General features: G+C 40.5%; 1 protein-coding gene across 1 annotated transcript in view; it reads left to right on the top strand.

Moving 5' to 3' along the window:
* Positions 1-27303, top strand: part of rab22a (RAB22A, member RAS oncogene family) — a 63596-nt gene that overhangs the window by 25944 nt on the left and 10349 nt on the right. The window contains exons 4-6 of the mRNA XM_059980374.1: positions 11413-11484; positions 12407-12513; positions 26217-26326. Of these exons, the coding sequence (XP_059836357.1) occupies positions 11413-11484; positions 12407-12513; positions 26217-26326 (289 nt within the window). The remainder of the gene's footprint in view (positions 1-11412; positions 11485-12406; positions 12514-26216; positions 26327-27303) is intronic.

Raw genomic sequence — 27303 nt, forward strand, 5'->3', positions numbered from 1 at the left:
GTGTAGAAAATGGGCAATATGCAATTTTAGGATAAAACTAAGAGAAATATAGAAGTACTTATAGACTTAATGCTTTTGAAGTCCTGAAGTGGGACTGTTTCTGAGTGCAGTGAGGCTTGGAAGACCTGAGTATTGGTGGCAATGCAGATTCAAAGAAATAACTGAACTTAATTGTCAAAAGGTAGTACCTGAGATGATCTTGTTGAAGTAATATAAAATTGTTACTTAAAAAGTTAACCTTGAATTTTATTTTAAATTACAATTGAAGAATGGAGGGATTGAAAATCACATTTATTGAACTTAGTTATTTTGGGACTAATGACAGAAATTATTTCACCTGAAGATTAAGCTTTTTGAATAAATCTTGCAGTGCAAATAACTTTCTAGAATAGTTAAAATATTAGATACTTGGGAATTGAGATGGGTTAAATGGCCTCCTTATCCTTAATAATACAGTGGATTTCAGTTTTTGGTTAATTGGGGCAGCCACTTATTTGAGATAACACTTGAAGAACAAAAATTAATTGAGAAGATAGCCAGGTTTCCTGTTGTTTATTTAGGGCACTTTGTTGCTTAATTGGGACAGAAGACTGTTTCTGAATCGTGTCAGCTGCTTGCACTTATGTGGTCGTCAAATTTTACACTGTGCTTAGAGCGAACAGTTTTTAAATGGCATCAGTTGCAACAGTTTGTGTTCAAAAATCAGTGATTTTTGTCATTGATAGCGAAAAGTAAGCATTAAGACAATTCAGAATTGTTTGCTCATTGGTTTCAAGCTTTCAGGCTTGAAGATGCCAGAACAGCCATTAGACTTCGCAGTTTGTAAATAGCATCAGGTGTGTGTGCTTGTGTTATCCATTTGATTCAAAAAGCAGTGATTTTTGATAATTTTGTTTTTTTATTTTGACTTTAAACAGGAAGACAAGAATACCTGCACCAGGTGTCTACGTTTTTTTTTCATTTTCTGTCATTCAAAAGAGTACAGCCACAATGAATTCTTCTGTTGATAACTATTAAGAACTAATACACTTTTGCCACATACAGGAGTGTGGCAACCCTTGGCCCAAAACAATCCTCACTGACTTGATTTGATGCAAATGATACATTTCACTGTATGTATAGATGGTTTAATATATATGTAACAAATAAAGTTAATCTTTTTATCTTCATTCACACCTTTTTCGAGGTGACCTGAGTGCAAAATCAACCAGATCTGTGAACTAAGTGCAATTTTGAACTTACTGATTGAGGACAGACCAAAATGATCACACTTTCCAAATGCTACTGGCTTTTGGATTAATGAATTAGTAATAAAAGCAATCAACAGTCCTGAAATTTAAAATCATTACAGTGGCTAAACTAACCTTGTGTTTTAGTGTAAGAGTTTTTTGCAGTTGAGTATTACTTATTCCTGAAATTCAGTGCACTGAAACTCAGAGTGAGTTTGTAAATCTGGTAAGGGCAAAGGATGTTGGGAGTGGTGAGGGTGGAGCACTGCAGGAGGATTGTGGGAAGGTAGCAGAGGAGGGGGTGGTGTGGGTGCAGGCAGACACAGCCCTGAGACACCAGGCAAGGTCATTTGATTCCAAACAATTGGTTTATTGATCATTGCCACTTTCTGGTCCTTGCCACTCCTCCCCCTCTCTCTTCACTTCTTCCCAAACATGATTCTGCTCTCCCTGTTCCCTTCAGAAGCAGGTTTATCATAACTCATATATGTCATAATTTTTTTTTACGGCAGCAGTACAGTGCAGTACAAAAAATCGCTACAGTACTGTGCAAAGTCTTGGGCACCCTAGCTATGTATGAATGTGTATATATGAAACAAATGAATGTGTAAACAAATGGAGTCAAGGAAAGAAAAAAAACAAGATATAAAAAGATATAAGTCTAAATGCAGAAGGGCTATCTAAATGTGCAAATCATTTGTAAGAAGTGGGCTGCTGAATGAACAAGTCTGGAAGTTAAATCCCAATGGCTATTTGATATTTAGGAAGGATGAAAAAAAAGTGAGGTGGCATTTGAGTGAAGGGTGAAGAATATTGGTTCAGAAAATGAAGGTATGGAATTAGTCTGGGTGGAGTTAGAAGCAAGGGAAGAAATTAGTGGGAATTTGTCAGTGAGTCTCCAAACAGCTGTGGTAATGTAAAAGTCTGTCTAAAGCATGAAATTAAAGATGTACCTAGTAAGGGTGTAACAGTAATCAGGTATAAGTTTAACCTTATAGTTATGCATGATTTTGGTCTATAGATGGGTCAAACCAGATTAGCAAAAATAAGACAGCGGAAGGTTTCCTGGATTGAACTAAGGATGGTGTTGTGATCTAGTATATGGAGAAGCTCATTAGGGATTTGGAGGAGTTCCAATTTCAGCAAAAAAAGACAAATAAATTGAGAACAAAAATAGAACAGTTATCAAACGGACTGAAAAACTTCACTAATCTTTTTATTGTTCCATATTTGTAGAACTTTTACATCTCCTATTAGCAGAAATGGGAGAATTTACAGTGGGGGTGATGGAAATGGCAGAGCAATTAAACAAATATTCCAGCTTTATCTTCATGCAGAGTTCACATAACTTTACATAATTGTTAAGGAACCAGAAATCTAATGAAATGAGAAGCTAATAAACGTTAGTATAATCGAGAAAATGCTGCTGACAAAATTAATGTCGATGCAAGCAGACTAATGCAAGATACTAGAAATCATAACAAAAAAGAGAAAATACAATGTATCTGCAGATCAAACAACATCTGTGCACAGAAAACAGACTTAACATTTACAGATGAATCATCCTGAGCAGAAAGTGGTTGCCGTTGCAGAGAGGGATACAGTTTGAGAGAACAAAGGGCATGTCTATAACTGGGTGGAGATGAAAGTTGTTCAGTTACTACATCCAGTTGGGGAGGGGAAGCTAATTCTGATTAAGGTTATTGATCTAACATGTTTTTCTCAATGGATGCTACATGGCCTGAGTGCTTTTGTTGAATTACATGTTCTTCAAAGGATTGTATTGTATCGTGCCTGGATGAAAAAAAGTGCTGTTCCCCAGGCTTAGGTGGAAATACAGGAGACTAAAGACAGGTCATGGTGGGACTGGAATGGAAAATTAAAATGGAGGGCAACTGGAAACTCAAGGTTATTCTAATGGACTGAATGGAGGTGTACTGCTAAGCAGTCTTCTCATTTACACTTGGCTCCTCCAAAAGGAAGTGGTACATCATATGTACCAAATGTAATACTCATAAAATTTAGAGTCTAAATCACCTTGCATGGTTGGAGATATTTGGGTCGCTGGATGGTGGGAAAGGAAGAAGTGGAAAGACAACAGTTTCATCTGCAGAGGTTGCATTGGATGAGATGTAAAAGTCAGCTTGGCCAGTCTTTCATCTCACCAACACCTTCCAACATGATGTTCTGTTGTATTAATGAGAAGGACAGAGTTCTCTCTCACTTTGAACAAGATGTCACCATCAGACAATTTGCAGTAGTTTTAGTAGCAGATTTTGTATAACAAATAACTTGGATTCATTGGAAACTTTCAACTATTCTTTATGTTGAGTGCCACAATAATTTTAAATTTATTGGTCAGTAATTATGAAATGTCCTTTAATTATAGATTAGATATAGCATTTACATTTACCATGTACAGTCGGCCCTCCTTATCCGCAAGGGATTGGTTCTGTGACCCCTCGCGGATACCAAAATTTGCGGATGCTCAAGTCCCTTATTCAACCTGTCTCAATGCGGTGGATCTTAGGACCCAGCAGCAGAGATCTGAATTCGCAATGTTTCTGTTCACGAAAATAATCACGATTGCAATTGAAAATAAAGTAGAAATAATAAAGCGATCAGAAAGAGCTGAAACACTGTTGGTCATTGGAAAAGTGTTAGGCTACAGTCGGTCAACGATCAGAACAATTTTAATTGATAAAGTGAAAAAGGCTGTGCCCCAATGAAAGCTACAATTCTTACTAAGCAACACAGTGGTTTAATTATTAGGTTTTGGATTTTTGATCCTCACATCAACCTGGCACGGTGGAGAGCGTACTCGATAGCGGTCTGTCACTGGATCGAACTCGGGAAGAAATTCCAGAGCCCAGCGCTAAAACATACGTTCTTAAGTGTTTTATATGCATAGAAAGGTAAAATATATACTATTATACTAAGACAAACGTTTGACTAACTGAAGCTAAATAATACCGGATGTATCTGTTCCGACTTACTGAGCAAGAGAACTTTCGATTTTTTTTATCCCTATCCACGATAACCCACGCACATCCTCCCATATACTTTAAATCATCTCTAGATAACTTATAATACCTAATACAATGTAAATGCTATGTAAAATAGTTGTTATACTGCATTGTTTAGGGAATAATGATAAGAAAAAAAAGTCTGTACATGCTCGAACAACAAGTGCTGGAAGAGCACTTCCAGGTTTTCGTGATTCGCGTTTGGTGGAATTCGCGCATGTGGAATTCGCAGATAAGGAGAGCCGACTGTATTTCAGAATAGAAGAGTGGAGTAAAATAATCTTCCTGCAAAATCCCCTCTCTGTACTTTCCTGTTCTTTTCACTTAAGATGTGTGTCAGAGAACAAAGGAAAAACAATGGTGGTATTATTTGTGAAATGTACCTATAGACTTAATTTATCAGCATGTTGCTATAGAAAACATGGTCTAACCCCGATCCCTCCCCTACCTTGTAACTCTGACTCGTCATCTTTTTATCTTCAGTCCTTATGGAGGGTCTCGGCCTGAAACTTCGACTAAACTCTTTTCCATAGATGCTGCCCGGCCTGCTGAGTTCCTCCAGCATTCTGTGTGTGTTCTCAGATTTCCAGCATCTGCAGATTTTCTCTTGTTTGTGATTGGACAGCGACATTGCATCATTATTCTTGAACAAATTTTGTGCCAATGGTGGGTGGTGATAAGTTGTCGCATTTCACAGTCACCTCCATTCTCTTTCTGCCCTGAGAACCACAGTTTTTCTATCTGTAAGCTTTCAAAGCTTAGATAATCCATATACCAAGCTCTCTTCAATAACTACCCCGGTTGTCATTGGGGGGGTGGGGGGGGGGGAGGGCAGCTAGTACCACAGCAGACTTTCTTGCTAACATTACATTAAGCTTATTGGAACCGTCCAGGTTGTTCTCTTTTTTAATAAAATATGCATTTGAGTGTGAATAGGTTTAATGTGTATGATTTACCTTTATGCAAAGTTAACTTGACATAAAGTTCAACCTCAGTAGCTCTTTCATCTGTTTTTGCTATAGCTGGATAGTAGATAAAATATTCAGGGAGTGGAAACATGGGTTTAAGACGAGCACATCCACCATAATAAGAGCGCCACAAAACAGAGACATCAGTAATATTGCTCATAAGATCTTAATTGTTTTGATCATTTGTAGCTTGGTTAATATGATTATTATTTTGGATTGGGTTGAATTTTTATGGCTGATTTCAAAACAATTTGAAACCCAGATTATATCTGACTTTATTCTCACTTTTTATTTTCTGTCATTTTTTTCTTTTATCTTAAAATCATAATTACTAACCTTGGATGCTTCTAACTGACCCAAGTTTTGATTTGATGGTAATTCAAATCAAAATTGATGGCCATATAGACAATATATGGCCTTTGGGAAGGTGAACAACATTTATTCTGAGTTCTCCTAGTGTAAGTCAATAAGTTGGATCCAGTTCAACCCAACCTGTGCCTTGTACTCATTTCAATTGATTGATTACCCATCATAGCACTTATCTTTGGCATCTGAAAGGTTTGATCTGGCTGATCTGGCTGCTTAAGTTTGGGGGAAAAAAAAATTTTAAACTTAAAACCACGTGCACTTTGTGTAGATGAATTAAAAACTGATAATAACATTTTTAAAAACAAACCACTTGTCTTTAGAACCCTTTTAGTGAATGTCAGAGACCCATCCAAATGAATGGGGTGGTGCTAGATGTACCAGTAGTGGCTTACAATGAGTCCAGTGGTAGAGTAAGTGGTCAGGTTCATAGACCTAAAAGTTGGGACATGTTGGTGTTGTTCCCTAAGGAACGTACAACTTTTCAGGACCATGGTGTGGCATAAAATTAAATCGTTAACCCAGTGTCACTAAAACATATTCTCCTCATGATCAGTCACCAATAATATGCTTACTGACAGAACTGTTCTATGACAAATGCTGTATACCTGTCATGCAACTGCCCCGATGCCTTGAAAACCAAGTCTGTTATGTCAGAATGCAGTTCCTGTATTTCAGTACGGCATTCAGTAGAGACCTTGGTGAACAAGCTCCTCCTTGGTTTAAATACATTGCTGTGCAACTGGGTGTTGGATTTCCTAACCAATAGATAGTCAGGATGCACATCTACTCCTCCCTCCCAATCATCCTCAACATGGCTGTGACTTGAGCCCACTGCTTACACTCTGCTCAAATGACTGCACAGCCGAACATCTGAGTCATAAAAGAACTTGATAGACAGTGATGGGGCTCATCACCAGCAACAATAAGACATGTGGGAGAGCTCACATCCTGATGCCAGGCAAATAACTTCTTCCTCATTGTCAATAAGGCAAAGGAGAACTCACACCAATCACACCCTTCTTTACATCTGCGACACAGCAGTGGAAACTGTGAGCACTTTCAAACTCCTCTGGGTGTTCGTCTCATATAACCTCTCATGGCCCCAGAACACATCTACACAATCAAGAAAGCTCACCAATGCCTCTGCTTTCAGAGGAGGCTAAAGAGAGCTGGACTGTGCACATTTATTCTCATGACCTTCTATGGATATGCAGAAGAGAGCATCCTGGCTTGCTACGTTATTGCATGGTATTGAAAGTGCACTGTGACAGACAAAAAGACCTTACAAATATGGTCAAAGCAGCCCAGTGCATTACTGGCACCAGCCTACCTGCCATTAAGGAAATGTATAAAGGAATCTCCAGGAATAAGGCCACCAATGTCATGAAGGATCCCATCCACCCTGCTCATGGACTGTTTATCCTACTCCCATCAGGGAGGAGGTTATGTAGCATCCACAGCAGGACCACCAGTCTGAAAAAGTTACTTTCCACAAGCAGAAGGCTGATCAGCAACTCCACCAATTAGCCCACCCCACCACCACTACTTTTATCATTTACCATTAGAGTCACCTTATGTAAAGCAGTTCCTATACCTTGTGTCACCTTACGTACATATAATCAATATGTGTATAAGCTAGATTATGTATTTATATTTATTGTGTTTTTTCATTGTGTTCTTCGGTCTTTTTATATGCTGCATCGGACCTGGAGTAACAGTTATTTTGTTCTTTACACAGTGCACTTGTGCACTGGAAATGACATAAAACAGTCTTGAATATTTATAGTCATTATTTCATTTTTGTTTGCCTTTGCTTAGTGTACAATTAGTAGTTGTATTTATACTTGGCAGTTGTGATGCTGAGAAGTAATTCATTGTCTCTGATGTTCTGAGGTTTAGAAAAGCATTGTGTGAATGTAGTGTAGGTTTCTTTTCTGATTCAGTTATGTTATCTTTCTGCCCCGCATGATATATTTTACCTGATGATTTTCCTATTTTGCTCCCAGGATTGTCTAATGTTGTGGGCTTTTGAGCAACAATGGTCAAAGTTCTGATTGGCCTATTTACTTAAATTTGTCTGCATTCCACCTCTTTCCACTGCCCCGCAAAGAAGAAGAAAAGCACCTAGAAGTACTTGGAAGCAGTCTTGATAAGAGAAACTTCTTTCAGTGCTTTCCTTTTTCTGAAGTCAATGTGGAATACACCTGTTGTTGCAATTACTTTGAAGTGTACTGTTTCCTGTTTGGTTCCCCATTTCCTTTCATGACCAAGATACAACTTAAGAGCAATACTAGATGAGATGTGGAAAGACTGCTCATTTCAGAAACCTGTTACATACGGCCAGGTATGAGAGAGTCACTGATAAGCAGAGGCTACAGTTTGCACTGTTAAGTGATCATACCAAGATTTTCTTCCTCCAACGTTGAAATGGCCTTTCATGTCTTAGTTGTGCATAAAGTTTTTTGCTTATTCTCAGAAGAAAAAAGGGAATATCTCAAAGTGAGGCATTCTGGTGTTTTATAATAATAAATCTGAAAAACAACCTTAGTTTATTCCTTGTTGGAAGTCCAATTTCACAGATACCTATAAAATCAAGCTTTCTGAGCATCAGGAAATCCCTGTTGCTGAATCTCCAGCATTGACTTCAACATCTGGAGTAGAGAGGCAGGGATGCAGTACAATGGAGTATTATTAGTACAGTAAAAGAAAAAAATGAACTTGCCTTTCATAGTCCTGAATCATGCCAAAGCTTTTGAAAACAAAAATTAAGTGGAAAGTACAGCTGTAAATTTTCATTTGCATCTAGATTCATGCGTTATAGTAACCAACCAGAAAATCTGATTTAGTGATACAGTTAACTGGAGTATCGTTTAATTTGAGCAACCACTTATTTGGGACAATCTTAAAGAACAAACACAAATTGAGAAAATAGCAAGGATTCCCTTTGTCTATTTGGGACACTCTGCCACTTAATTGGGACAGGAGACTATTGCCAAGCATATTCTAACTAGTGTTAGTCACATGCATATTGTGTGGCTGTTAGACAATACATCATGCTTGGAGTGAACGATTTTTAAATAGCATCAGTTGCATGTGTTTATCTTCAAAAAGCAGTGATTTTTTTTGTCTCTGATAGTTGGCAAGGAATAAGCAGTAAGACAATTCAGAACTGTTTTGCTCACTATGGTTTCAAGCACTCAGACTTTGGAAGTGTCAGAAATGCCAGGAGTGAAAATGAAATGATTTCACTACTTCAACAAATTAGGAATTGAGAAGAATTTGAAGGTATCAACGATCATCTTGAATATTACCTTTATTCCCCATTGGACACTCAGCTTACACTTGTGGCTCCAAGTAGTTGTTAGTGTGCAATGGTAGCCACATCCAGTCCTGCTTTGACAGGCAAGCTCAATCAGGTGAGAGAAACCGTCAGGTCTCTCGTACCCTGGTGAGATATGGACATGCCAACATTGTAACACTGAATCAGGTTCACGGTTCTGGCAAGTGAGACAGAAAACACTGACTGTGAATAAACATGTTAATTATTTATTTACAAACAGCAAAAGTTCGACGAAACAATCTTGTTCCCTGAGTTACAAAAACTACAAAGTTGAATATTCAACAAACATACTTAGTTAAAAGTACGCGCAAAGCATACCTTCCCAATGGTTGCATGCGCTGCTTTCCTTAAACAGAGGAAGAGAGCAAGCCTCTTCCATGTGCTATTTTATACCTGGGATATTTGAAACTGAATACCAGGTGGCCAACCAATGGAAAAAGCAGCTGCAGTTATCATGACGGAAGTAAGTTTCGACTGCCAGAATAAGCCACATCCCCCACAGGACAGGACTAGTATGCGAACTGAGCTCCAGCGGATTGGGTGAATGAGATGTACAACAAGATCCAACGGCCAGAAAGGCAGTTCTGCAACACTACTTGGAGTGCCAAGGGCATAATGAGGCATTGAATAAGTCTGGTCATCCACTGCAACCAGGGAGGATCCCAGTTATGACATATACTCGTCCCAGACTTAACAAGGTTGAGAGTGGAACTGCCCCAGTGCAACAGGGAAAATCTCTCCTGCAAAGGTTTCATCTCATTGTAGGATACAATGGACAGCCACCAGTAGTATTGGTAGTATTCTAATTTGTTCTGTGTTTTATCTAAATGCATAATTTGTTACTGAGTTAAACAGTAGTTTGTCTTTTTTTTTTATAATACCTTTATCTATTTCCATGAAACTTCAGCTAATTACGACAGCCACTTAATTGGACCAAAATGTACTAGTCCCAAAGTGTCCCAATTAAGCAGAATCCCCTGTAGTTGGTTAAGAGATTAAAAATTAAGAACAAGCCTACTTTCGTGAAAAAGATGTGTTATGGCAGAAAAGTGGAGTTGCAGCCAAAATCAGAGCAATCGTGATCTTTCTGAAAGGCAGATCTGGCTTGAGGAACGGTATAGCTGACTCCCATTCAAATTTTGCATGTATTTACAAAAAAAAGTCATAGTTCACTCTTCTTTGCCTGTCTCCAACGTTAAAATTATGACTGCCTCCCAGTTCTGGAGTTGGGATTTTGCAACTTAAACCACTTTTTCTCAATTGCTTCAAAATTGGCACATAAGATATGTCAAGATCTATACCTGTCTCTGGGTTGGAAAAAGTAGGATCTTTTCCAGAACTGCATAAATGTTTAAATCAAAATCAGGTTTATTGTCACCGACATAAGTTGTGAAATTGGTTTTGTGGCAGAACTGCAAGTGATTATAAATGAAAATATAAAAATTAGAGCAAAAGAGGAATAGTGACAGTGTTCATGAACTGTTTAGAAATTTGATGGTGGGGGGGGTGGGAGAAACTGTTCCTAAAATGTTGGGTTTTGGGTTTCAGCCTCCTGTACTTCTACCCTGATGGTACTAGTGAAAAGAGGGCATGCTCTGAATATTGAGGATCTTTAATAATGGGTGCATCATTGAGGAATTACCTTTTGAAGATGGGGAAGCTTGTGCCAGTGATAGAGCCTGCTGATATTCCCTGACTTGCTGAGCTCCTTCAGCATTTCGTTTGCTGCTCAAGATTTCCAGCATCTACAGAATCTCCATGAAATAGGAAGTTATTGGGAGACTAGCTGACTAAAATTAATTTTTCTGAAACTTTCTAAATTGCAGCTAGTCATCCTAGTCTCTCACTGCTGTTATATTTCACAACTACATTGTTTGCACACACTCAATGGCCACTTTATTAAGTAAATCTGTACACCTGTTTGTTAATGCAGATATTTAATCAACCAGTCATGTGGCAGCAACACAATGCATAAAAGCATATAGACATGGTCAACAGGTTTAGTTGTTCAGATCAAGCATCAGAATGGGGAAGAAATATGATCCAAGTTATTTGACTGTGGAATAATTGTTGGTGTCAGCTGAAGTAGCTTGAGTATCTCAGAAACTAATGATCAGGTGCAACAGTCTCAAAAGTTTACAGAAAAACAAAACATCCAGTGAGCAGTATGTAGTTCTATGAGCAAACATGCCTTGATAATGAGAGGTCAGAGGACAATGGCTTGACATCTTAAGCTGACAGGAAGGTGACAGTAACTCCACTAACCATGTGTTACAATAGTGGTACTCAGAAGAGGATCTCTGAATGCACATGTCGAACCTTGAAGAGGGTGGGCTACAGCAGTAGAAGGTTGCAAACATACACTCAGTGGCCATGTTGTTAGATATCCAGAGTATGTGAAAAGTCTACATGAATTCAAATTATTTTTCTGAGTGTGTAATTTAGCTTTTAAATCATTCTCTCATTACTCTCCTGCACAGTTCCGTGCTTTGGCACCAATGTATTACCGTGGGTCAGCTGCTGCAATCATTGTGTATGATATCACAAAAGAGGTACGTGGTTGTGTTTGGTGAGTATTCCTCCCCAAAAAGGAAATTGTTTTCCATAGGGATATTCAGCTCACAAAATAATAAAAAAAAATTGATATTGTAAATATTAAGGGCTCTCATATCTTGCCAACTGAACTTTAAGTAATTACCTAGTTCTCATCAATCAAGTTTAACCTTGCCTCGTCATTCAATTCCTTGGGCTGGACAGTTTGTTTAAATTAATGTTTGTAATTTGGATAACAAAGATGAGTCAGGAAAATTCAGGATCATTTTTGATACTGTTAAAATTGGGTTTGCTTTGGGTTAACTTGGCTGGAGCATCTGGAGTACATTAATGTAATGATTAATTCAGTGATTCTATGGATATAAAGAAATTGTAAAATACACTTAAAAATAAATGGAGCAGTACACTTGGAGTTGTGGTTTCCCTGCCTTTGCCATACTGTAAGCTGCTGAGTTTTCACTCCAGTCTCCTGCTGATCCTACTTAATTCATCCATCCAAGGCTGAAGCTCTCCATTTTCACCCTATAAGGAATATAGGTTCTTCAGAGAACCTGCTGGAGATAAGTTCTTAAAATGGTCAATTAAATATGGAGACTAAAGCAAGGACATGGTAGCTGAAGAAATTAAATGCTTGTTTATAAAGGGAATGCATGAGCACGTGGGATGTTGGCCTCCACTTTGTCAGCAGGTACTTGGCAGGAAAGAGCTTCTGAAAGTAAAATGGAGAAATTATTTTTTTTACTGTGATCTTTGTGATGACTAGAATTAGTTTGAAATTAAAATTTGTCACAATTAATCTGAGTGGCACTTTGTAATGAAAATGCAGAGAAACCTCTGCTTTATTGACATAGAGTCAGATGCTTCAAGTGGTTTGCAGTGTAATTTTTTTTCCACTAATGACTTTGGTTATGTATTGTGCAGGAGACGTTGCAAACATTGAAGAACTGGGTTAAAGAGCTGCGACAGCATGGGCCTCCAAATATAGTAGTAGCAATTGCAGGAAACAAATGTGATCTTACAGATTGCAGGTATGTTGCATTGTACTGAATTTGTGGTCAAAGTCAACTGTGCTATTTAATGTGGGTCAATAATTTTTTACTTTAAAAAGCAGTGAAAGAAATGATGCCTTCCCCATCATTTTGGGGATTTTAACCAGACCAGCTTGATGAAGTCATTAAGTAAGTATTATCAACAAAACTCTTGTAATAGCACAGGGAAAAAAACATACTGGAACACTGTTGCACTAAAATCAAGAGTGTCTATAGTGCTATCCCACACCCACACTTTGGTAAGTTTAGGAGTAGAAGTACCTGGTTGTACTTGTACTCCCTGCGTATAGGTAGAGACTGAAGATTGCAGCACTAGTAGTGAGGACCAACATGGTATAGACCAGGGAGGCACAGGAGCACTTAGAAGACTGCTTTGAATTGGTTGGCTGAACCGTGTTCGGGGAGTTGTCTTTGAACCTAGATGAATATGCCACAGTTGACACTAGCTTCATTAAAACCTGTATGGATGAATGTGTGCCTATGAAAACTTGCTGTGCATTCCCAAATCAAAATCTGTGGGTGAACCAGGTGGTTCATAGTCTGCTGAGGATGAGATCTGTGGCATTTATGTCCACAAGAAAACCAGGTATGACCTACAGAAGACTATTTAAAGAGCCGAGAAACAATCCTGAGAGATTAGAGACAATAGCAAATGCACATCAACTCTGGCAGGGTTTTGAGGCCATTACTTCCTGCAAAGCAAAATGCATCATGAATGGAACTGATTCATCACTACCAGACAAGCTCAATGCCCTTGAAGTTGCTTTGAAAGGGAGAATAAAAACACAGCTATGAGGATCCCTGTAGTATCTGATGACCCTGTGATCTATGTCTTGGAGGCCAACGTCAAGCTGAATTTCAGGAGGGTGAAACCTCGCTAGGCAGCAGGGCCCAGTGGCATAACTGATGAGATTATGAATACGTGCCAACCAACTGGCAAGGGTATTCAGACATTTTCAGTCTCTCACTGCTATAGTTGGTAGTTCCCACCTGCTTCAAAGGGGCAACAGTTGTACTCGACCCCCAAGAAGAGCAGTGTGAGCTGCCTCAAGACTGTTGTCCAGTAGCACTCACATTTACAGTGATGAAATAAATACTTGAGAGGTTGGTCATGGCTAAACTCAACTGCTGTCTCAGGAAAGACCTGGACACACTGAAAATTGCCTATTGCTATATTTGTACGGTTTCCACGCAGCCTTGAATCACCTGGACAGTTGCAAATACCAATGTCAGAATGTAGTTTATTGATTATAGCTCAGCATTTAACACCATTCCTACAGTCCTGATTGAAAAGCTACAGAACCTAGGACTCTGTACCTCCCTCTGCAACTGGATCCTCGACTTCCTTTCTTTCCAATATTTTTTATTAGCTTCTACATAGAAGGATACAGAGTACAAAAAAGTATATATAAAAGGTCAAAAAAGATTTTTAAAAACTACCAATTACATTATATCTGTTCATAATAACAATCTAATTACCCCATATTCAAATGTTAATCAATAGTGATATTGAAATATACTAATTTATTACAAAAAAAGAATCTAACCCCTACCAAGACTGAAGCTGTTTATTAAGGAGAAAAAAAGGTAAAATACCTTCTCGTATAATAAAAATTAATAATAGCCAACATCTGAATTTAAACGAGTTGAGGTTTTGAAAATAATTCAGAAAAGGTCCCCACAGTGTTTGAAAGTCTTGATGAGATTCAGAAATTGAACAACGAATCTTCTCTAAATCTAAGCATGACATAACGTCGCATAACCATTGAGCATGAGTAGGAGGGAAAACATCTTTCCATTTAAACAAAAGTGTCCTCCTAGCTATAAGAGAGCTAAAGGCCAAAATATGTAAATCAGATGCATTCAGTTTAATATCTTGTCCTGCAACAATACTGAATAGGGCCGTCAGAGGGTTAGGCTTAAAATTGACTTGAAAAAGTAAGGAAAAAGCTTAGAAAAATTTCCTTCCAATATTTTTCAAAATTTGGACAAGTCCAAAACATATGAATTAATGAAGCTTCTCCATTATTACATCTGTCACAGTATAGGGAGATAAATCAGAATAAAAACGAGATAGCTTATCCTAACCAGAAGACCACAATCTGTGCAGATTGGAAATAATATCTCCACCTCGCTGACAGTCAGCACTGACATACCACAGGGATATGTGCTTACCCCACTGTTCTACTTTCTCTACACACATGAATATGTAGCATGGCATAGCTCAAATGCCATCTATAAACTTGCTGATGGTACAACCATAGTTGGCAGAATTTCAGATGGTGACGAAAGGGCATACAGGGATGAGATATACCAGTTAGATAACTGGTATTGCAGCAACAACCTTGCAGCCAACGTCAGCAAGGCCAAAGAGCTGATTGTGGACTTCAGAAAGGGTCAGACAAGGGAACACAAACCAATCCTCATAGGGATCAGAAGTGGAGAGAGTGAGCAATTTCATGTTCCTGGGTGTCAGTATCTCTGAGGACCTAACCTGGACACAACATACTGATGCAGATATAAAGAAGGCAACACAGTGGCTATATTTCATTAGGAGTTTGAGGGGATTTGGTTTATCAACTAAAGCACTCAAACTTCTACAAATGAACAGTGGAGAGCATTCTGACTGGCTGTATCACTGTCTGATGTGGCAGGGGGTGGGAGCTGGGCTACTGCACAAGATCAATGTTGCAGAAACTTGTAAAATGAATCTGTAGTATCCAAGACATCTTCAAGGAACGGTGCCTTGAGAAAGCAGTGTCCATCATTAAGAATCCCCACCACCCAGGACTTGCCCTCCTCACACTGTTGCCATCGGGGAGGAGGTACAGAAACCCGAAGGCACACACTCAGCAATTAAGGAACAGCTGCTTCCCCTCTGCCATCCAACTTCTAAATGGACATTGAACCCATGAACACTGTCACTACTTTTTTATTTCTGTTTTTTACACTACTAAACTATTTAACAGACATATATAAACTTAATGTAACTCAGTTATTTTTGTTCTATATATTGATCTATCATGTATTGTAGAGCTGCTGTAAAGTTAACAAATCTCACGACGTCTGCTGGTGATATTAAATCTGATTCTGATCTCATTGTTACCTATACTAGACTTCAACTTATCACTGAGAGAACACTTTCTTCTGCCATTGAAGAAGGAACTAGAGACTAGAAAATAGGGACCAAGGAAGACTATCTCCACCTAGCATCGTGGCTACTTGCCAAATCACTTTTTCATTCATTTTTCATTTGAGGTATACTGTTCAGACAAGGGGGGGGGGGAAGGGGCAGATAGCTTTGTTTTGAACTATCCTCATTTCTCTCCTGTTATGTCTGGAGTTGGTGCAGAAGCCTTAATATTGAAATGAACTACTTAACTTTCTGTGAACCTGCCTTGCCGCCACAGAATCTGGAAAGCTGAACCCATTGCTGTCCATGCTCCCTTTACAGATGGTATAGTAAACCTATTTCAAGGGAACTTGGTGCTAACATTCATGGAGGCTTCTCATGCGGTATTAATAAACGGGGTCTCTACCCGAAATGTAGACTATTTATGCCTCTCCGTAGATGCTGCCGGCAATTTGTGTTACTGCTTACAGAGATGTTGTAAAGATAAGCACATGATATTCCCTGTGTCCCAGTCAGCTTAAAGCTCAAGTCTTTAAAATTGATTGCCAAATTATGCACCTCTTGCAGCCTTCATGTTTTATGAGGGTGGATTCCTCCTTTGTCATTCCTGGTCGTTGCTATGGAGAATTCCCACAGGCAAAGTAGATGATAAAACTGATATGGATTCTTATAAAAATAAATATTCAACTCCTGGTCCAGGATTAATGTACTGTGTGATTATAGAGATTTAAAGGGTGTGCTTGGTTTGATGTCTAGCTTTGTAAAAGGATTTTCAAAGCAACTTTTCTGACATTCTTGTCTGAACTGGTTGGATGTGCTATTTTATAACAATAATGAAAATTCTGTCCTTTAACTTGTATTTTAATGCCAAGAAGGAGTCTCATGTCCATTGCAGGTTTTCACTTGTGTCTCTAATGAAATTAGTTAGAGAAAACAAGTTTCTCGGTGACTAGCTAATCCTTGTATTTCTTTGAAGTGTGATTCCTTAAATAAGTTCCATGATGTTTCTTATTCTCAACTTGGGTTTTGTGAATTGGAAGCACTGTCTTGTTCCAAAATGTTTATTAAGTATGATGGATACAGTTTATGTTTGATATTTCGGCAGGTAAGTTTTCAGTGGCATTGTTCACAATGACTCAAAAGTTTGAAGGAGATGAAATGTGCTTTGTGATTATCTGCATGTTGCAAAGGAAATTAGATCTGCTACTGACAGTCAACTAAACATTAGCACACTTCACACTGATTTCCCTAGACTCCAAGTTCTTTGGCTTGGCAAATACTGAAGCAAAGTACTCAATTAGAAAGTCACCCACATCCTTGCTTCCAAGCATTTTTCTTAATTTATCCTTGAGTGATTCTACCCACTTCTAAGTTAGCTTCTTGCTCTTGATGTATGTATAGAATGCCTCAGAACATACAAATTAGGCCATTCAGCCCATCGAGTCCACTCTGCCATTGCATCATGGCTGATCCCAGATCCTGTGCACTTGCCCTCTCGCCATATTCCTTTATGCACTTATGAATCAGGAATCTATCAACTTCCACTTTGAATATACTCACAGTCTTGGTTTCCACCGCAGTCTGAGGCAGGGTATTCCACAGATTCACCACTCTGGCTATATATAAAAAAAAATTCTTCCTTTCTTCTGTTCTATAAGTTTGCCCGTTAATTTTGAGGCAGTGCCCTGTAGTTCTGGATACCCACCACAGAGGAAACATCCACCTTATCTCATCCTTTCAACATTTGGTAGGTTTCAATGAGATCCCCACACATTCTTCTAAATTCCAGTGAGGACAGGCCCAAAACTGCCAAATGCTCCTCATATGTTAACCCCTTCATTCCTAGAATCATGCTTGTGAACCACATCTGGACTCTCTCTAATGACAATACGTCCTTTCTGAGAGAAGGGGCCCAAAACTGTTGACAGTACTCCAAGTGAGGCCTGACTAGTGTCTTATAAAGCTTCAGCATTATCTCCTTGTTTTTATATTCTATTCCACTTGAGATAAATGCCAACATTGCATTTGCTTCTTTACCACAGACTCAACCCATAAATTAATCTTATGGGAGTCTTGCACAAGGATTCTTAAGTCCCTTTGCACCTGTGATATTTTAATTCTCTCCCCATTTAGATAATTTAGACTATTGTTCCTTTTACCAAATGCGTTATCATACATTTCCTAACACTGTATTTCATCTGCCATTTTTTGTCCATTCTTCCAATTTGTTTAGGTTTTGCTGCAATTGTATTGTTTCCCTAGCACTATCTACCCCTCCCCCACCAATCTTCAAATCATCCACAAAGCCATCAATTCCACTATCTAGATCATTGACAAACAATGTAAAAAAAATTAGCAGTTCCAATATTGAACCCTGAGGAGCACTACTGAGTCACTGACAGCCAACCAGAAAAGGCTCCATTTATTCCTGCTTATCCTGCCTGTCAGCCTTTCCTCTGTCCATGCCAGTGTACTTGCTGTAACACCATTAGATTTTATCTTGTTAAGCACCCTCATGTGAGGCACCTTATCAAATGCCTTCTGAAAATCTAAGTAAATGACATCCACTGCCTCTTTGTCCACCCTGTTTATTACTTCCTCGAAGAATTCTAACTGATTTGTCAGGCAAGATTTCCTTTTACAGAAACCATGCTGACTTTGACTTATTTTATCATTAGGCTTCAAGTACTCCAAAACCTTGTCCTTGGTAATGGACTCCAACACTTTCCCACCACTGAGGTTAGGCTAACTGGCCTATAATTTCCTCTCTTTTATCTTCCTCCCTTCTTAGAGTGGAATGACATTTGCAGTTTTCCAGTCCTCTGGGACCATGTCAGAATCAACTTTTTCTTGAAAGATCATGATCAATTCATCTGTTATCTCTTCAGTAATCTCATAATTTTGGGATTATCTTTAATCTGATTTGCCAAGGCCTTTTTGTGGCTCCTCTTTGTTTCCCTAATGCCCTTCTTAAGTTATTTTCTAGCTTTTATATAACCCTCAAGAAGTTCATATTGATTCTAGCCTAAGACTTGCATGCAATTTTTTTTATGAAATTCACTATATCTCTGTCTGTCGAGATTGGCTTAAAGTTTGGTAGAGTTGATTTTTGGGGACAGTGTGGGGAATTAAGAGTCAGGTTAGTGTTTAGGAGCAGGGATGAGGATGAGTTAGAGGTTAGGAGCAGTAAATTATGAGTCAAGTCACTTTCAAGTCAAGTCATTTTTATTGTCGTTTCGACCATAACTGCTGAATACAGTACATAGTAAAAATGAGACAGTGTTTTTTCAGGACCAAGGTGTTACATAACACAGTACAAAAACTTGACTGAACTACATAAAAAAACAAAGCAGAGAGAAAAAAAAACAGTGCAGGCATTACAATAAATAATAAACAGAACAATATGGCAGTAAGATGTCAGTCCAGGCTCTGGGTATTGAGGAGTTTGATAGCTTGGGGGAAGAAACTGTTACATAGTCTGGTCGTGAGAGCCCTAATGCTTCGGTGCCTTTTCCCAGACGGCAAGAGGAAGAAGAGTTTGTATGAGGGGTGCCTGGGGTCATTCATATTACTGTTTGCTTTGCGGATGCAACGTGTAGTGTAAATGTCCGTGATGGCAGGAAGAGAGACCTGGATGATCTTCTCAGCTGACCTCATTATCCGCTGCAGGGTCTTGCAATCTGAGATGGTGCAATTTCTGAACCAGGCAGTGATGCAGCTGCTCGGAATGCTCTCAATACAACCCCTGTAAAATGTGATCAGGATGGGGGGGGGGGGGGGGGGAGATGGACTTTCCTCAGCCTTCGCAGAAAGTAGAGACACTGCTGGGCTTTCTTTGCTATGGAGCTGGTGTTGAGGGACCAGGTGAGATTCTCTGCCAAGTGAACACCAAGAAATTTGGTGCTCTAACAATCTCTACTGAGGATCCGTTGATGTCCAGTGGGGTGTGGTTGTTCCATGCCCGCCTGAAGTCAACAATCATCTCTTTTGTTCACATTCAGAGACAGGTTGTTGGCTCTGCACCAGTCTGTTAGTTGCTGCACCTCCTCTCTGTAAGCTGACTCGTTGTTCGTGCTGATGAGACCCAGCAAGGTCATGTCACCGGCGAACTTGATGATGCGGTTCGAGCTGTGTGTTGCAGCACAGTCATGGGTCAGCAGAGTGAACAGCAGTGGACTGAGCACGCAGCCCTGGGGGCCCCCGTGCTCAGTGTGATGGTTTTGGAGATGCTGCTTCTGATCTGGACTGACAGGTCTCCCAGTCAGGAAGTCTAGGATCCAGTTGCAGAGGGAGATGTTCAGGCCCAGTAGGCTCAGCTTTCCAATCAGTTTCTGAGGGATGATTGTGTTGAATGCTGAACTGAAGTCTATGAACAGCATCTGAACGTATGTGTCTTTTTTGTCCAGGTGGGTTAGGGCCAGGTGGAGGGTGATAGCAATGGTGTCGTCTGTTGAGCAGTGGGACGGTACGCAAACTGCAGGGGGTCCAGTGAGGGGGGCAGCAGGGTCTTGATGTGCTTCATGATGAGCCTATCGAAACACTTCATGAAAATGGATGTATGCAATGGGACGGTAGTCATTTAGGCAGGACACTGAAGACTTCTTTGGCACGGGGATGATGGTGGCGGCCTTGAAGCACATTGGAACGGTGGCACTACTCAGAGATGTTGAAGATGTCAGTGAGAACATCTGATAGCTGGTCTGCACATCCTCTGAGCACTCTACCAGTAATGTTGCCTGGTCCAGTAGCCTTCTGTGGGTTGACCCTGCACAGGGTTCTTCTCACATTGGCCACGGTGAGACACAGCACCTGGTCATTTGTAGGAGGGGTGGACTTCCCCGCCACCACATCATTTTCTGCCTCAAAACGGGCATAGAAGTTATTTAGCGCGTCTGGGAGGGAGGCATCACCCGCACAGTCAGGTGATGTTGTCCTGTAATTGGTGATGTCCTGGATGCCCTTCCACATGCGCCGTGTGTTGCCGCTGTCCTGGAAGTGGCTATGGATTCGGTGGGCACATGCACGCTTTGCCCCTCTGATGGCCCAGGACACTTTGGCCCTTGCTGTTGTTAGGGCTGCCTTGTCGCCTGCTCTGAAGGCAGAGTCACGGGTCCTCAGCAGCACATGCATCTCCGCGGTCATCCATAGCTTGTGGTTAGTGCGTATAGTGATAGTCTTGGACAGAGTAACATCATCAATGCACTTGCTGATGTAGCTGTCACTGATGCTGTGTACTCCTCTAAGTTGGTAGAGTTGCCATCGGTTGCAGCCTCCCTGAGCATGTGCCAGACACTGTGCTCAAAGCAGTCTTGAAGAGCAGAGATGGCTCCTGCTGGTCAGGTTTTCATCTGCTTCTGAACTGGTCTGGAGTGCCTGATGAGCGGTCTGTATGCTGGGATTAGTATAACAGAGATGTGGTCTGAGTAACCAAGGTGGAGGCCAGGCTCTGCTGGGTACATGTTGGGGATGTTTATATAAACTAGGTCCAACATGTTCTCCCCCTCTTTGCAAAGTCCACATAATGATGGAATTTGGGGAGCACTGACTTAAGGTTCACGTGGTTAAAATCACCGGCAAAAATAAACAGTCCTTCAGGGTGTGCGTTCTGCAGTTCACTAATAACCCCGTACAGTTCACAGAGCGCCTCCTTAGCATTAGCGCTGGGGGGAATGTAGACACCGAATATAAGGACAGCGGTGAATTCCCGTGACAAATAAAATGATCTGCATCTAACAGCCACAAATTCCACTAGCGATGAGCAGTGTCTGGAAATCAGCACAGAGTTCTTACACCATTCCGTATTGATGTAAATACACACACCACCACCGCAAGTCTTACCAGAGAGAGCTGCATCCCTGTCCACACGAAACAAGGCGACCCTGTCCAGCTGAACGGCGGCATCCGAAATTCCACCAGTGAGCCGTGTTTCTATAAAAACGTACGCAGAGCAGACTCTGTACTCTGGCCGAGTATTTCGTTGGAGTCAGATGTAGTCCATTTTATTGTCCAGGGAGCAGACACTGGAGAGTAGAATAGACGGGAGAGCCAGCCGGCTAGGGTTTGCTTTTTGCCTGGCACGGACCCCTGCCAGCTTGCCTCGTTTCCGCTTCCTCGCTCATCACTTACGATGTCTCCATCTCCAGCTACCAGCATCAGGCGAGTCCGAGGATTGTAGGCCCGTTCCCCTCAGCAAGCCAAGGTCACGTAATTTGACCAGCGGATCTTCATGAAGGTTTGTTTTTGGGCAATCTCTGTATTGTTGTAGTAACTGGTGATGGTAGATAGTTGCTCTGTTATCCATGTGTCCTAATCAAAAATTGTGTATTCAAACTTAAGTTGGAGGGCTCCATGACCAAAGGTCGTCAGGATGGGGGGTCAATCCCTCAGGTTGGGTCGCCAGGCACTGAAGAGACCAGTTGGATTGGCAAGTTCTGGGTTGGAGGTGTGTATGGGCAGTAGTCACAAGGTCCAGTGACACTCTAGTTTACTGAGATCAGAGCTAGGTTCCAATCCAGAGGTCAAGACCCAAAGATCAAATCAATGATTCACAAGTCTTGTTGTCAATACTGAGATGTCAGCGAAGTCCAGAGGGCAAAACTAAAGGTCAAAGTCCAGAGGTAGAGGCCTGAAAGTTGAACCCCTGGATCGGCTTGTGCAAAGGTCAAAAGCCTGATGTCTGCAAGTCTAGACAAGGGACTAGATGTTGAAAGCCCGGTCTAAGAATCCAGGACAAAGGACTAGAGGTGGCTGTTCCTGGAGTTTAAGGCCTGTTTGTGTATGAGTGGGAGGGTGGGAAAGGGGCTTGTTTTTCTGTTGTTATTATATCATGTTTTATGCCTTTCTGCTAAACATCGTGGACATGCTATGTTGGCACTGGAATGTGTAGCCATACTTGTAGGATGCTCCAACATATCCTTAAAACTAAGCACATTTCACTGTATATATCTATGTAGACAGGTTTACAATAAATAAATCTGAATCTGACATCCAAGGTTGCCTTACCATCCTTATCCATCAACCTTACTTAAACAGACCTGACCTTTATTCTGTGCATGTTGATCGAGTTCAGTTTTGTTCTGCACTGATTTTTCAAGGTTACCTTTTTATAAATTCAGACCTTTGCAAGGGGGGGACATAGAATCAGGAGAAGTAGAGTCTGTGTGGATAGAAGTGAGGAACAGTAAGGGCAAAAATACCCTAATGGGTGTTTTCTACAGGCCCCCAAAAGTAGCATGGATATTGGGTGCTAGTTGACTAGGGAGTTAACATTGGCATGTGGCAAAGGTAATGTCGCAGTAGTTATGGGAGATTTCAACATGCAGGTGAACTGGGAGAATCAGGTTGGTGCTGGACCCCAGGATAGGGAGTTTGTAGAGTGCCTACAAGATGCATTCTTGGAACAGCTTGTACGAGAGCCGACCAGGGACAAGGCTATACTGGATTTAGTGTTGTGTAATGAACAGGATTTGATAAGCGATCTTGAAGTAAAGGAGCCATTAGGAGGTAGTGACCATAATATGATAAGTTTTTATCTGCAATTTGAGAAGGATAAGGGCAGATCGGAGGTGTCAGTGTTGCAGTTGAACAAAGGAGACTATAGAGCCATGAGGGAGGAGCTGGCCAAAGTTAAATGGACAGATATCCTAGCAGAAAACACAGTGGGACAACAATGGCAGGTATTCTTGGGAATAATGCACAAGGTGAAAAATCAGTTCATCCCCCGGAGAAGGAAGAATTCAAAGGGGGGAAAGGGGCCACAGTGGTTGACAAAGGAAGTCAGAGGTTGCATAGCATTTTTTAAAAAAAGTATGACAGAGCTAAGGTGAGTGGGAGGACAGATGATTGGGAAGTTTTTAAGGAACAACAGAACTTAACTAAAAAGGCAATACGGGGAGAAAAAATGAGGTAAGAACACAAGCTAGCCAGGAATATAAAGGAGGATAGCAAAAGCTTTTTTAGGTATATGAAGAGAAAGAAGATAGTTAAGAACAATGCTGGGCCCTTGAAGAATGAATTGGGTGAAATTGGTATGGGAAACAGAGAAGTGGCAGAAGAATTTAATAAGTACTTTAGATCTGTCTTCACTGGGGAAGACACAAGCAATCTCCCAGATGTATGGATGGGCCAAGGACATAGGTTAACAGAGGAAATAAAACAGATTGACATTAGGAAGGAAACGGTGATGAGTAGACTGATCGGACTGAAGGCTAACAAATCCCCAGGTCCAGATGGCCTGCATCCTAGGGTACTAAAGGAGGTGGCTCTGGAAATTGCGGATGCATTGGTAATCATTTTCCAATGTTCCTTAGATTCAGGATCAGTTCCTGAGGATTGGAGAATGGCTAATGTTATCCCACTTTTTAAGAAAGGAGGGAGGGAGAAAACAGAGAACTATCGTCCTGTCAGCCTAACATCAGTAGTGGGGAAGATGCTAGAGTCCATTATTAAAGATGAAATATTGGCATATCTTGATAGCAGTGATTGGATTGGGCTGAGCCATCATGGATTTACCAAGGGCAAATCATGCTTGACTAATCTGTTGGAGTTTTTCGAGGATGTAACCAGGGAGTTAGACAAGGGAGATCCAGTGGATGTAGTGTACCTCGATTTTCAGAAGGCATTTGATAAGGTCCCACATAGGAGATTGGTGGGTAAAATCAGAGCTCATGGCATTAGGGGGAAGATATTGACATGGATAGAAAACTGGTTGGCAGATAGAAGGCAAAGGGTAGCAGTGAATGGGTGTTTCTCGGAATGGCTGGTGGTGACTAATGGGGTGCCACAGGGCTCGGTTTTGGGACCACAGCTGTTTACGATTTACATCAACGATTTAGATGAAGGCATTGAGAATAACATCAGCAAGTTTGCTGATGATACTAAGCTGGGTGGCAGTGTGACATGTGATGAGGATTTTAGGAGAATTCAGGGTGACGGATAGGCTGGGTGAGTGGGCAGATACTTGGCAGGTGATGTTTAATGTGAATAAGTGTGAGGTTATCCACTTTGGGAGTAAGAACAGGAAGGCAGATTATTATCTGAACAGTGTAGAGTTAAGTAAGGGAGAAATACAAAGAGATCTAGGAGTCCTTGTTCATCAGTCACTGAAGGTGAATGAGCAAGTGCAGCAGGCAGTGAAGAAAGCAAATGGAATGTTGGCCTTTATTACAAAGGGAATTGAATACAAGAGCAAGGAAATCCTTTTGCATCTGTACAGGGCCCTGGTGAGACCACATCTGGAGTATTGTGTACAGTTTAGGTCTCCAGGGTTAAGGAAGGACATCCTGGCTGTAGAGGAAGTGCAGCGTAGATTCACAAGGTTAATTCCTGGGATGTCCGGACTGTCTTACGCAGAGAGGTTAGAGAGACTGGGCTTGTACACGCTGGAATTAAGGAGATTGAGAGGGAATCTGATTGCAACATATAAGATTATTAAAGGATTGGACAAGATAGAGGCAGGAAATATGTTCCAGATGCTGGGAGAGTCCAGTACCAGAGGGCATGGTTTGAGAATAAGGGGTAGGTCATTTAGGACAGAGTTAAGGAAAAACTACTTCTCCCAGAGAGTTGTGGGTGTCTGGAATGCACTGCCTCGGAAGGCAGTGGAGGCCAATTCTCTGGATGCTTTCAAGAAGGAGCTAGATAGGTATCTTATGGATAGGGAATCAAGGGATATGGGGACAAGGCAGGAACCGGGTATTGATAGTAGATGATCAGCCATGATCTCAGAATGGCGGTGCAGGCTCGAAGGGCCAGATGGTCTACTTCTGCACCTGTTGTCTATTATCTCATTTCTTGATGTGGGTGTAATGTTAGAGTTAGGGATTTACAGAGATTGTGTTGCCTCTTAACTAATATATAAAACAAAACGGGCTTTTCTTTTTAAATATTTACACTATTTAATATGATGCTATTTGCTTTCCGTTGATGAATCTTCATGGATACTCCTTGCTCTATTATTTTGAAAACTTTTCCACTAAATACCTTGAATTGAAAATTGCAGAATTCCATTTGTAATCTAATAGCTATCAGTTATAGAAAAGCAATGCAAACAGTTTGTCAGAAATATTAGGTATAATAATGTTAACATTTGAAATACTATCCGTTGTGAATTTTCAGCCTCTTCTGACTTTGCCCAGGATTCATTTACTGGTTATTCTGCATGCTGTGGTGTAGGATAAAGCATGAGTTGGCTTTTGCCCATTCAGATCTTACTACAGTTTAGTATGTAATGTACTTTACTGTGGAAGTGCAACTTTGTTCTTGGCCCTCTGGGGAAAAGGGTCAGTGTTTGCAGTGTTAAAACTAAATACGGGAGAGCACCCATTAATAATTTTGGTTTTCCATATGATTCTTTATTAGCAGCTGGAAACTTCCATCTCAATGGCTCCCAAAAGCCACAAGCCAGGTGTCAGATTTAATTCTTATTTCAGTAAGCTAAGTGTAGAAAGTGGAGGTCTATATGTTATATAGACAATATCTTATATCAATCCTGTCAGAGCAGATTTTTCCTGAATTGAACAACTCGAGCACAACTTGTTTTTTATTGCAGGGAAGTACTTGAAAAGGATGCCAAGGACTATGCAGATTCCATCCATGCAGTCTTTGTGGAGACCAGTGCCAAAAATGCAATTAACATCAATGAACTTTTTGCAGAAATCAGTGAGTCTCAGTTAATTGCAGTATTCACTAATTTATTGTTTAAGAAGTATTTGGGCACCCTGGATTTCCATCCTGTCTTATCACAAGGACTGAAACATAGCAGGCATAAGAAATGGAGAAAAGAGGAAGCATCATAGTCCTTCATCCCTGTTCTGCCATTCAGTCAAATTGGGTTGATCTTTTCCTTCGGAGGTATTTCCCTGCTATAACACTATCTTCCCACAGTTTCCTAAATATCAAAATGTCCTTTGAATATGTTCAATAATTGAATTTTCACTCTGCTTGGGTAGAGAACTACAAAATTTCATCACTTTGTGGATTAAGAAATTTATTTTCTTCAAATCTTATTGTGAGAGTGGCTGCTGGTTCTGGATGATCTGACTAGGGGACGCTTCAACTCTACTATCCACCTTGTCAAGCTAGATTCAAATTTTGAGTGGTTCAGTGAAATAAATGAATAGGAGTACAAGCCCAGTCTGCTTATTCCCCACCCCTAGAATAAACTTGCTGTTCCAGGAATCGATCCTGCTTTTTAAGATTTAAGACTTAGAAGCAGAATTAAGCCATGTGGCCTATTGAGTCTGCTTCACCATTCAGTCATGCCTGATTTATTATCCCTCTTAACCCCATTCTCCTGCCTTCTCCACATAATCTTTGATATCTTTACTAATCAAGAATTTATCAGCCTTTACTTTGACTTGGCCTCTGGCTAAAGCGATTATTCCTCACCTCTGTTCTAAAGGAACATCCTTTAATTCTGCAGCTGTGCCCTCTGGTCATAGATTTCCCTACTATAGGAAACATCCTCTCCGCATTCACTCTGTCAAGGCTTTTCAATATTCGATGATGTTTCCTTTCATTCTTCTAAACTCCAGTGAGTACAGGCCATCAAAAGCTCCTCCTATGATAACCCTTTCATTCCAGAATCATTCTCATGAACCTCCTCTAGACCCTCTCCAATGTCAGCACATTTTTCC

This window comes from Hypanus sabinus, chromosome 9 (assembly GCF_030144855.1).
Source record: "Hypanus sabinus isolate sHypSab1 chromosome 9, sHypSab1.hap1, whole genome shotgun sequence".
NCBI classification, from domain to species: Eukaryota; Metazoa; Chordata; class Chondrichthyes; order Myliobatiformes; family Dasyatidae; genus Hypanus; species Hypanus sabinus.